The sequence below is a fragment of the Aspergillus pseudodeflectus genome, assembly GCF_044049435.1.
Source record: "Aspergillus pseudodeflectus strain CBS 756.74 chromosome Unknown BJX68scaffold_8, whole genome shotgun sequence".
NCBI lineage: Eukaryota > Fungi > Ascomycota > Eurotiomycetes > Eurotiales > Aspergillaceae > Aspergillus > Aspergillus pseudodeflectus.
Genome location: NW_027263784.1, coordinates 250,841 through 262,270, shown reverse-complemented (window position 1 = coordinate 262,270; position 11,430 = coordinate 250,841). Strand labels below are relative to the sequence as shown.

Below are 11,430 nucleotides of genomic sequence, written 5' to 3'. Positions count from 1 at the left end.
TCGGCTTGTCCCGCTATTAGTTGGGGTTCAGTCCGTGGATGACAGACAATCGGAGACCGGACGATCTGCTGACCATTCCCTTAGAAGACTGGCGGATGATAGAAATGCCATTGGCTCTGCTTTCATATTGAATGATATTACTTCTTATTTCTTCATATCTTCCTATGATAATCACGAACGAAGCATGGTGTTATGGCCACCATACGACCCCATACATTTCTAGCAGCGGACTACTGTCTATATGGAGTTTCCTATAGGGTCGATTCATCGTTGAATTTCGCAACATAGTGTAGATATAACATGCCTACACAATTGGCCAAGATTCTATATTTCAAAAGACTAGATTGTACAACATGGTTATCCCACGCGATATGATATCTGAGCCATCGGATTACTATCTATGGGTAAGCTACAGAAACACTCTGGGCATTGCGAACAGACTCTTATAAATCGCTCAATCATATAACAGTAGCCAGGGTCTGCATATGCACCCATCAACACGATACTCACCCCCTTAACAGATAATAGTCTGTACTGTTACCCTTGCGCTTAGGCTATACGAATGTGTGTGCTCAGCCCTGTCTTGTGGTAAAATGGCACGATACACCTACTTGGGTAATGGATAGTGTCACTTGCGGTAAGCGATGACAGAAAGCTGACGCTCACATTAGCACCGCAAACAAGGGTTCCCCATAAGCCTGCTTTTATCATCTGTTTGCTACGCAAAGTCATTGCAAATGACCTTTCACGCAAAATCCCTTGCCAATAGAGGACAAACGTCGCGCTGCCCAGGCGCCGGGACGCACCTCCCCCGGCTGCTTACCAGAAGCCGAATATACACTCTCCGTATAAAAGCCACGTCCTAGAGGCAACCAACGGCTAACTAAACCCTCTGTACTATTCTTCTTCATTATCAACCTGCCTTCCACCCTCGTCAAGAACAGAGAAGATGTCCATCCCCGCATCAACCCCCGTCCTGATCGTGGGCGCCGGCCCCTCCGGCCTGATCGCCGCCCTACAACTCGCAACAAATAACGTTCCGTGCCTGCTCGTCGAACGCAATGAGACGACTACAAAGTGGCCGAAGATGGATGTGACCAATTGCCGCAGTATGGAGATTTTCAGAAGACTCGGCATCGCAGAGGGGATTAGGGAGATTGGTGAGTGCCTATTCGTAGTTTGCCTCGGCGCATGTTTCAAAAACGGCTAACAAATGTCTGACCAGGCGTCCCGGGACACTATTCCCATGACGTGATTCTCAGTACGGGTCTTTCGGAGGGTGGGGAGGTGGTCTCTGGGTGGGTACGTATGCCCGTACCTTCGCTTTGACATTTTATTCTATAAGCCAGTTGGTCCATCAGCTCACAATGACCCCCTGCAGAAGCTTCGCTCGCCAGATACCTGGCGGGCCGAAATCCAAGCCCAAAATGACGGAACCATGCCGCGCGAGCCCTGGCAGCGATGCTCGCAAGCGGTCCTGGAGGCCTGGCTCAAGCCGCAGATCCAGGCGAACCCATTGATCACCTCTGTATTTGGCTGCAAATTCGAGAGCCTGGTTGAGACTGAGGACGGAGTGGAGAGTAAACTGGTTACTACTGATGATGGAAAGGAACACATCGTCCGATCCCAGTTTGTCATTGGATGCGATGGTGCGGGAAGTAGGGTTCGGAGGAACGTTGGCATTGAGCTCCAGGGAGGGCCTGTGTGAGTGATACACCCTGATTCTCCTCCGTTTTCAGCACTCCAGCTGACTTTGCCATTCCAGCCCAGGAGCAATGTACCTTGTGCATTTCAAGTCGCACGACCTGGCACGTCTCCGTGTCCAAGGCCAATTCTGGCACATCTTCACGACAATAGGCGACATAATCATATCGCAGAACGAAAAGGACACATGGACCCTTCACCACTCTATCCCCCTAGGCACAGACATCTCGACCCTCGACCCCCGCGAAGCCGTCTACACGGCCCTCGGTGGCGAGACCAACATTCCCTACCCGATTGAGATCGATGAGATCCTCGTCACCAGCGCCTGGAGACCCAACATCTGCATCGCAGAACGCTACGCATCGGACCTCAAACGCGTCTTCCTCGCCGGGGACTCGGCACACCAGAATATTCCCACAGGCGGATACGGGATGAACACCGCTGTTGGGGATAGCTTCGACATAGGCTGGAAGCTCGCGGCTGTCGTGCATGGACATGGCGGAGCCCATCTACTTGAGTCGTACGAGCGCGAGAGACGACCCGTTGCAGTGCGGAATATCGAGCGCTCGGGCGTGCACTGGAGCGTGCACTCGGCGTATAAGGATTGGTGTGCAGCGCAGCCGGGAGTTGTCCTCCAGCGCTCGGAACAGGGGGCTGCTCTACGGGCAAAGATCGCGGAGTGGTTCAGCTCGCATGATGCGGAGAACCTAGATATAGGGCTGGAGATGGGTTATCGGTACACTTCATCTAACGTTGTCGTCATTGATGAGCCACGCGAGGAGGAGCCACCATTTTACGAGCGCGAGTATGTGCCAACAACATGGCCTGGGGCGCGGGTGCCTCATGTCTTCCTTAGGGATGGGGTGACCAGTACCCATGACCTACTCGGAACGGGGCCTGAGTATACCCTTGTTGATTTTACATCGACTGGGTCCTATATTGAGAGCTTCGCTCATGAAGCGGAGAACCTCAAGATCCCGTTCAAGCCTGTCCATCTGCCAGATGAAGACCATGTCCGTCGCATCTGGGAGAGGGATGCCGTCCTTGTCCGTCCTGATGACCATGTGGCGTGGCGCTCGTCGCTTTCTGATAAAGGACTGAATGCGAGAGAAATTTTGCAGGTCGCTATTGGCCAGAGAGCCGTTGAGATGTCAGAGACCCCAGCTGAAAGTGAGCAAGTCCAGCCCACCGCGTTCTCATCGACGATTGGGAATGTCAGCATGGATGACGTGGAGATGCGTGCAAAGTTTCAGTTGTAGTGCTGCAGTTATAGGTACAATTTGGCCATAGTCAGTGTATGATTCACTTGTTGTTAGCAAGAACAAGTAGAGATAAATCCTGGCTTCGATGAGATGTATAGTTTTACGGACTCATCAATAGCCAACCGAACAATCCCTGGCTGCTGATAAATTGATATGACGAGAAACATAAATGGCTTATCGTCGATTCACAGAAAAATGCCACTGGTACCATTACCTGTGTGCATAGTGGTTGTGGTGGAACTAGTACCTGATGTCTGGGGACCTTCTAGACGCTTGAGGAAGGAGCGATCCATGGTCCTAAAGACAATGGGGCAGGCACGACCGCCGAGGCTCTCGTTCGCTCCTGCCGAACAGGTCGATTGACGGATGAAGGCGAAAATCTAGAAGGCGCAGCCCAGAGCCTGCGTCAGCGGGGGCGACCTGATGCTCACCAACTTGAATCAAATCTACCCGCCTTCACGAACCTTTTCCTCTCCCTCGTCGTACACTGTTCTAGAAGCCGCGTTTCTTCAATTCACGGTCCACTGGCTGCTTCTTTACCTTGAGCCTCCCCCGGGGCCACGTTTTGCGCTCACCTCCGCATAGCCCTAACTGCACGATAGGTACCCGCAGAGTCGGCACATTGTGCAATTCTCAAATCAGACAACTGTTGTCCCGGTTCTCAAGCCTCGATAGTTCAATACATAGCGAGAATCGCCTCCTTACTACGACCGAATTAGTGTCGCTGTCTCAATCTGGCCGACTTGGGGGAAACCCCAAAACTTCCCCAATGGGCTTAGTCTCCACGTGACCTCTCTAGCGTCATCCGGTGCCACTTTTGGCAGCGTTGGAGACGCTGCCTCAAATTTGCCAGATGTCTCATGTATGCATAAATACAGACGGCCATGATTCATCCGATCAACATCACGGTTTCTGTGTAACAGCCTGACAAAATGCCGCGGGCAGGTACGTATCCCGCATTCGAACCTTGTTCCGTCGCCGCTAACACATGACCAGGCCCCGCCTGTATGACCTGCCGGGAGAAATGTCGCAAGTGTGACCGCGGCCGACCCAGCTGCCAGCGATGCATCTCAAAGGGTCTCGTATGCCAAGGCTATCCGGATCAATTCCGGTTTTGCGGAATCGCGAGCCGAGGAAAATGGAAGAATGCGCGCATCCCGGCCAACGAGAAGACTCTTCAGTCTCCTCCCGCCACGAGTCCACTTGAGCAGCAGACCGCAAGCGAGGGCTCGACCCCTCCCGCGCCGGTATCACGAACCTCTAGAAGTATGGCAATTGAGTCCGTGCTTGTGCAACCGGTCGCGGAGGTCCGCGATGATCTTAAATCTCTGCTGGCGTCTGCTCAGACCAAGGCGCTTCTTCATCATTGTATGTTCCACAGATCACAGATTTTACACCTCTAACGCTATATAGATGATAGTTTCATGGCCCCTCACCAGATTGCAGAGATTGGGGACGAACAAGATAATCCGTACAGAGCGTACATCCTGCCCCTGGCGAAGAAGCAGATTGGGCTTCTCTATGCCGTCCTTGGGCTCTCTGCCGTGCATCTCGGGAGACTCACAAGCGACAAGGCGCTTATTGAAACGACTTCTGTGGAGTATAGAGTCAAAGCAATTCGTGCACTGAGTGATCAGGTTCGCAAAGGGCAGAATACCTCGCTGTCAGAGGAAGAGGAGGATTGTGTGTTTGCCACGATCCAGGTAATGCTTTTACATGATGTAAGTTGTCTAAACCCACGCATGACAGTGACAGAAATAACAGTGCCAGATTGCTGAGTCTGGAATATCGGAGCATGGGATACATATTACTGGAGCGATGTCAGTATGCAAACCTATACTGATATCGGAAGGCTTCAATGGCCGTCGCCAGAGGGCGGTCTTTTTCATAGGAAACTTGGCTTGGTACGTGTTGTATCTCATAAACCTCCTAGACTAACATCTCACAGGCTCGATATAATCCGCTCCTTTGCCGGTACAAGACGCCTCTGCTTCACACAAGAAATACGCGAGATGGTGGCAACCGCCGGCGGCCACAGATTCGAACTTGTCAACGGATGCCCGCGAGAAATTTTTCTCATCATTGGAGCTGTGCTAGACAAAGCAAAAGAATACAAAATGGGCTGGACATCTGATGAGGACTTCCGGTCCACGCTCATGTCGGCGAAGTTTGAACTACACGCTTGGGACCCAAAAAACAAGACGTATCCAAGCTCAGACCCGCGGTGGATCAGTGTAGCGATCGCTTTCCAATATGCCTGCATCCTGCACGTGCATCGTCTACTCGATCCGTCACAACCGGCCAGCAGCCCGGAAATCCAAGCGGCCGTGGTCAAGACTCTCGACGCAACAGCCGATATTCCATCGGAATGTAGCTTGATCGAGCTACTAATTCTACCGCTATTTATGGCGGGTGCTGATTCGCTATCGCGGCATTCCCAGTATTATGTTCTATCGCGCTTTCGCGAGATCGAAAGGAGATCCGAGATGCGCAACCCGGTTCCTGCAGATTTGTTGAAGCAGGTGTGGGCTGCACGTGAGGCGGAAACGTCAGCGGCAGGCCACGAGGGGAACATATCCTGGAGGGATTTTGTAAGCTGATCTCGAATTTGTCGTCCGATAATTCTCCGCTGGTCTAACTGATTTGCATAGACTTGCTTCCCGGAATTACCCCGACAGCATGATTACTTGATTATTTAGAGCGCGTGGGTATTCCGTTGATGTCCCTAAATCAGCTTCTCAATGTGCAAGGGGCGAGATGTACACTCGACCGTCACCGCGCTCAAGGCTGGCAGTCACTTCAATCCGTAGCCCCAGTTTGGCCTCGGCACGTCGGGGATCGTTTATGTCTCTCGGCTCTTGGCCAGCGGTGCCGCCACCTTGCTAATCGGGAGGAATACCAAGCCGATCCCGGAGGGCCAACGAATCCAGTCTCCGAGATTGTCAGCTACGCCCGGCATGAAATAGCTTGCTCCTCTTGAAATGAGCCATCTCGGCCCATGTTGAACCCTTGAACGAGGTGCAACCCTTTCATTTTGTGGTCGAAGTACTCATGTTTACCGGGAATGAGATAGGCAAAGGGCGGAGCATTTGATTCGCTTCATTTATCGGCAAACCATGCGCGCCCCATTGTGATGTTTCCACATCGAGCCCTTGGTTGACCAAAACAAGTTATCTTGCCAATGAGACGTTTTCAATGCAATTAATCCACTTGCACGCGATATGAACTACAATGCGGGGCCCTGCTATGGCCAATGCAAGATCAGCAGTTGATTTCAGTGGGTAATCGTCAAGGGTAGAATCTGGTTGGGGTAGTTCTCTTTCTTGACGTGCTGAACCAGGAACGCAGAATGGGCTTTGGTCGTCCTTTGTCTTGCATCAGCGCATGGAGATTAGTTAAGAGACCCTGCAAGTGTCAGCATTTAGCGCACTCCAAATATGGGGCACTATTGTTTGGTGGCGAATCACAGGTCTCAGATGAGAATTCGGCTCTCCACAAGACATAAGCAACACGCGTGAGGAGGAACCCGAAAGCATACCACGGACCATAGTCAAAATAATCGCTGAAACAAGCATTGATAGTGTGGGTAGAACCCTCGTGAACAAGTTATGTCATCCATCGGAGTTAACACTCTCTCAGAGTTTCCATGGATTGTCAGCGCAAAGCCATTATATACTCTCATGCCTTCCCGTCAACCTCGCTGTTCAACAAACCACAGCAAAAAAACCACAATAAAAACTCCACCAAAAACGTCCTTTGACTTGCACAATGGTCAGATTCCTACCCTTCGGCGACATCCAAGTCCCCTCGCCAGGATTCGGCGCCATGGGCCTGAGCTTTGGCCTGGGCACCAACCTGACCCTCGAAGAGGCCGAGCCGGTCCTGCTAAAGGCGATTGAGCTTGGATGTACGTTCTGGGACACTGCGGTGAGCTAGAACTTATCCCTTCTTTTTTATCTGGGGCTTATAATATTCTAACTTGGAAATATCGAAGGTTGTCTATCAAGCTGGTGTCAACGAGAAACTCCTTGGAGACTTTATCCGGAAACATAATGTTCGGGATAAGGTGTTTAGTAAGTTGTCCTAAGCTCCAAGTCTGGTTAAGGCTAGGTGCAATAAAGCTGATAGCGTTTGCCAGTCGCTTCGAAATGCGGCTTCGATGTCTTCGGCACCAGCGAAGGCCTCGCAAGAGGTGCCGTCACTAACTCGCCCTCCCATATCAAGGAGTACATCGAGGGGACCATTGAGAGACTAGGTTTCACGCCGGACTTGTACTATCTCCATCGTATTGATCCTAGTAAGTATCACAGCCAGAACGGATCATTATTCGTGAGACTAAGCAAGACAGACACCCCTCTCCAAGAGTCTATCCCCGCGCTGGCAGAGATCCGCCAGGCAGGGAAGACGAGGTATATTGGACTGTCGGAGTGCTCCGCTGCGACGCTGCGCAAGGCAAATTCGAGTAAGTAATCCATATTATCTGGTGATCTCGCTTACAGTCGCTAGTCGCCAAAATCGACGCAGTTCAAGCAGAGTATTCGGCCTTTGAGACACTGCACGAGACAGACGGCCTGATTGATACGGCCAGGGAGCTGGGGGTGGCTTATGTCGCCTACAGCCCCCTCGGCCACGGCTGGCTAGTCGATAGCTTTGACTACCAGACCCCAGACGATTTCAAGCCTGATGACTTTCGGCGGAAGAGTATGTCCACCTTCTATCATCTCACCTTACACACCTTATCATGCTTCCCTTATCCCTCTGGAAAACCGAATTGACCTGGTCTGTTATAGTCCCCAAATTCCAAGGCGAGAATTTTTACGCGAACAAAGCCATCGTCGAACAAATCAAGACCCTCGCCTCCCGGAAAGGGTGTACAATTAGCCAGATTGCGCTCGCATGGGTTGCCGCCCAGGGGATGATTGCTATCCCCGGTACGACAAAAGTGCACCGGCTCGAAGAGAATTTCGCCTCGAGGGAGGTTGAGTTGACCGAGGAGGAACTTGGGGAGATGAGGAGGATTGTTGATTCTGTGAAGCCGCAGGGGAATCGGTATGCAGCTGCGCAGCAGGCGCTTGTGGGTCATTAGCATTTGGGTAGATAGAGAGCGATCAAGGAAGGCTACGCGCCATGGATAGCGGCTCCCTATAATCTACATCCGGGTGTTCCAATTCCGGACCCGTGTTGGTCATCATCCTTCCGACTAAAGAATAACCGCCGAGATATGGAACTATTGAGTAGTCCGACTGTGACGGGTGATGGGATCCACGCAAGACGGGGTGGTGAGCACCCTCCTCATTTGGCAAACCTCTATTCGCCCCCAACTTCCTCAGCTGCACATCCGTCGCCGGCCGGTGTTTGTTCCTTCCACCTTTTGGCTCCTGGAAAGAGCGTGAAAGACGAGCTCCAGATGGAGTGGAAATCTTCTTCCATTGTCCACTATTTCCCTTCTCTCCCTTCTCCCCGGTTTGGTCACCTTTTATCAAATATTCTATTCCCAAATGCGAAGCTTTTCAGACCTTGCAGTCGAGATTCTTGACGAGGTGCTGTCACTGGCGCTTATTGAGCCCAATTCTGAATAACTATGCAACTTTGTGCTTGTCAATTGGACCTGGCATGCCAGAACAACGGCCCAGGTGTACCGGTCGTGGGTCTACAACGGAACATGTCATTCATTCAGATAGCTGTGGCTTTTTCTTCGAACCATCCTAGGCAGCAGGACTCTCTCCTGTCGATTACAAAGAATATATATTGGGAATTGGGGCGTTAATCCTTATGTACATCTCGACCAGGAGGCCGATTATTCTCTTAATGAAGATGATATCAGTCTTGTTCACTGGGCCATTGGCCAGGCCAGGTTTACCCACATTAGGTTGGATATAATCTCAGACATTCGCAAGGGTGACCACTAACTACTCATGGCACTTCTTCTTGTATCGCTACTAAATATTCCTATAATTCGCGCTCATGTACCACTACACGATCCATACCTAGTGGCAGTTCTACATCAGGCCCTTGATCAACAGAGCCACGACTAGGATTTTCCGGGGCCATTAGGCCAACTTCGCGAGCTATACGCCTTTGCTGAGGTTTCAATCCCTGCCGAAGAAGCTGTGGAAGATCTTGCGGAAATCCCCAAGGCCCCTCTGCGACTGGATGCCATATGGCTAGTGTTCTTTCCAAGACCTGTTACTCCAGACTATTAACGAAGCAAACTACCGACCTGCTGATATCAAAGCCTTGATACGTCTGCCACGTGCTCTACTAAAGTTCTCATTATTTATCAATAATCGAGAGCCGCCCATTCAGAAAATTCCATTCAAGATGTTAAACCCGGAGATTTAGAAGGCGTTCCATGAGCACCAGAAAGATATCCAATATCTAGATATTGTCCGCGCAGGATTCCATCAGAGCCCTTGCGAATGCTCCCTGGGACAGCTCACGTCCCTGCAGAACCTTACTCAGTTGAGAGAACTACGCACTCAACTCCTGCATTTTAGAAGCCCGGAGCTTTATGCCATTATTCCCAATGAGACTAGCCCGCTTCTCACGGACACACTGCCCAGATCCTCAGCAGCCTTCCGACTGTATGAAGACCTGCAGTGCAGGACTTGTCTCCCGGCGCTTCCGAAGCAAATACGAGATCTCGTAATGGGGGGTTCTCACCCGCTGCTTGACTCGATCATGCTGGAGGACGAGTGGTTGACCCAGGCCACTCTGGATAACAGCGGACGTACCAACGGTCCGGAACTTCTTCGGCTACAGTCCAGAATCAGATTCGAACCACAAGGCACCTGTTCGGGAACGATGATTGCTCAACTAGGTTATTGTTGCCCGATCCCCCGAGCCGGGCATTGTCTCAGCTCCTGGAGGTACATGTACGCAATGAGGGTCGACGGAAACCAACGCTTCCTCAATTTCATGCAGATGAAATCATTACACCAGGAGGACGACTTGGTCTATGGACCTTCCCTGCCATTTACACTGAAATTCCATGTTTTGCCATTCACGACTCACACTAGGGACGCGACACGCCCGGATATATGGTGTTTGAAAACTATTCAACGAATCCACTCCCTCCACTGCTGTCGTTTGTCATCTACTTTACGCATTCCGCCACGGCCCCTTCCACGGTTGATCTCCAGGGCTGATACAAAGCGCTCACCGGGTATGAGGATCATGTCCACCCTCGACTCGACATCTATTTCCTTCCGGGAGCTACGGAGATGGATTGCATAGTTCACTACCATGATGAGCAACTTGCGTGTGGTGACTGCAAGGCTCAGATTGCCCGCTTCCGAGATCTAAGCACTCGCTCTGAGCTTGGGTTACCTTGTTCACCAGCACCGCCGGGTAGGTTGCCTGGGATGCGGATAGATGATCACCCAGCTAGCAAAGAGATATATACACTCTTCATTTGTACCGAACAAGACTGGCGTGACGGGCAGCAGAGTTTGTGCCAGGTGACATTCCACTCACCGGGTTTGCTCGAGACCACCGCAGATGGCGCTGAAAATGAAAGGACCCATGGAATAGCTGAACAGAACCAGCAGAACCCGGAAAGGCGTCCGCTCACAATCTCGGTGATGCAGCGAGAGGCAATGCCTATTAACTGGCAAAGCCTGGGATATGACGAGTGGGAGCCATCAGTAGATAGATTCATATCGGAACAGAATGACGAATCTGATGGCGAGTTGCGACGGGTCTGGAGGCAAGCATCATATTATGGCTGGGCGAATTGGGTCTGACCTTTTGTCACTCTTTTTGTGTCTCGTATCTTTACCCGCATGTGGCTGAAGCAGATGGGATCATGCCTGGCGGGGGATCCACAGCCTAATGCAGAATATACAGAAAGGTAGTTCCTGTCTGGTGCCCGAGCACTTGTCTTGTTCGAATCCCAACTGCTGAATCTTGCATCATTTCTATGCCAAACCAAAGTGCCCGGGCTAATACTCTGTGACTTGCCGTCGAGGCCTGGACAAATTGGGCACCAGGAACTGGTTATGGATGCGGTATTGAAGCTAGCAATGGTATCGATGCCTGCGTCTCGTCTGCGTTCTGGATATACCACGCAACCGGGGATTCCGGATAGATTGGCAACCGACCCACCGAGCCTGTGGATCTGTATCTGTCGATCTGTCTAGTCGTCTAGAATGAGCCGAGGTTGTCGCAAAGAGGGTTGGAGGACAACTTCCAGGTCATACATTTCACTCATGGATGTTGAGACAGGCTTAATATACTCGCAATCAGATATTTGATCTCGTATTTGCCCTGATCGGAATGCCATCACCCCGCTAAACGTGCAAAATCATGTCGGCCTCGGATGAACGCGATCTTCCGAAAGGGGAAAAACCTCGGTCCCCGCTGGCCAATTCTAATCATTAGTTGTTGATTGGTTAGAGAGTTAATCTGGGGCCCCGCTGGTCTGCAGCTTGGCTGCAACACTCGACGGTGAGCCGAGGCCCAG

General features: G+C 51.4%; 3 protein-coding genes across 3 annotated transcripts; all 3 read left to right on the top strand.

The window, feature by feature from the left end:
- Positions 1–1,438: 1,438 nt before the first annotated feature.
- BJX68DRAFT_253370 (FAD binding domain-containing protein) lies at positions 1,439–2,963 on the top strand (the record flags this gene model as incomplete). Its single annotated transcript, XM_071042711.1, has 2 exons — positions 1,439–1,704; positions 1,766–2,963. The coding sequence occupies 2 exons, from the start codon at positions 1,439–1,441 to the stop codon at positions 2,961–2,963; spliced, it is 1,464 nt and encodes a 487-aa protein (XP_070902321.1).
- Positions 2,964–3,833: 870 nt separating this feature from the next.
- BJX68DRAFT_203320 (uncharacterized protein) lies at positions 3,834–6,120 on the top strand. Its single transcript, XM_071037592.1, has 6 exons — positions 3,834–3,911; positions 3,963–4,334; positions 4,380–4,687; positions 4,737–4,870; positions 4,915–5,557; positions 5,618–6,120. Exons 1-6 carry the CDS (start codon positions 3,899–3,901, stop codon positions 5,663–5,665), a joined length of 1,518 nt encoding a protein of 505 aa, XP_070902320.1. The 5' UTR covers positions 3,834–3,898; the 3' UTR covers positions 5,666–6,120.
- On the top strand, positions 6,121–8,052 carry BJX68DRAFT_279587 (putative aldo-keto reductase; the record flags this gene model as incomplete). The annotated part of the gene is made up of 6 exons (XM_071048770.1): positions 6,121–6,893; positions 6,961–7,039; positions 7,105–7,263; positions 7,315–7,428; positions 7,473–7,667; positions 7,757–8,052. The coding sequence occupies exons 1-6, from the start codon at positions 6,735–6,737 to the stop codon at positions 8,050–8,052; spliced, it is 1,002 nt and encodes a 333-aa protein (XP_070902319.1). The 5' UTR covers positions 6,121–6,734.
- Between the last annotated feature and the right edge of the window lie 3,378 nt (positions 8,053–11,430).

What these genes read in the sequence shown, in the direction of transcription:
- BJX68DRAFT_203320 (XM_071037592.1), top strand. An exon ending in CAAGGCGCTTCTTCATCATT is followed by an intron (nt 4,335 to 4,379) that starts GTATGTTCCACA and finishes AACGCTATATAG; the next exon opens with ATGATAGTTTCATGGCCCCT. An exon ending in AGGTAATGCTTTTACATGAT is followed by an intron (nt 4,688 to 4,736) that starts GTAAGTTGTCTA and finishes TAACAGTGCCAG; the next exon opens with ATTGCTGAGTCTGGAATATC.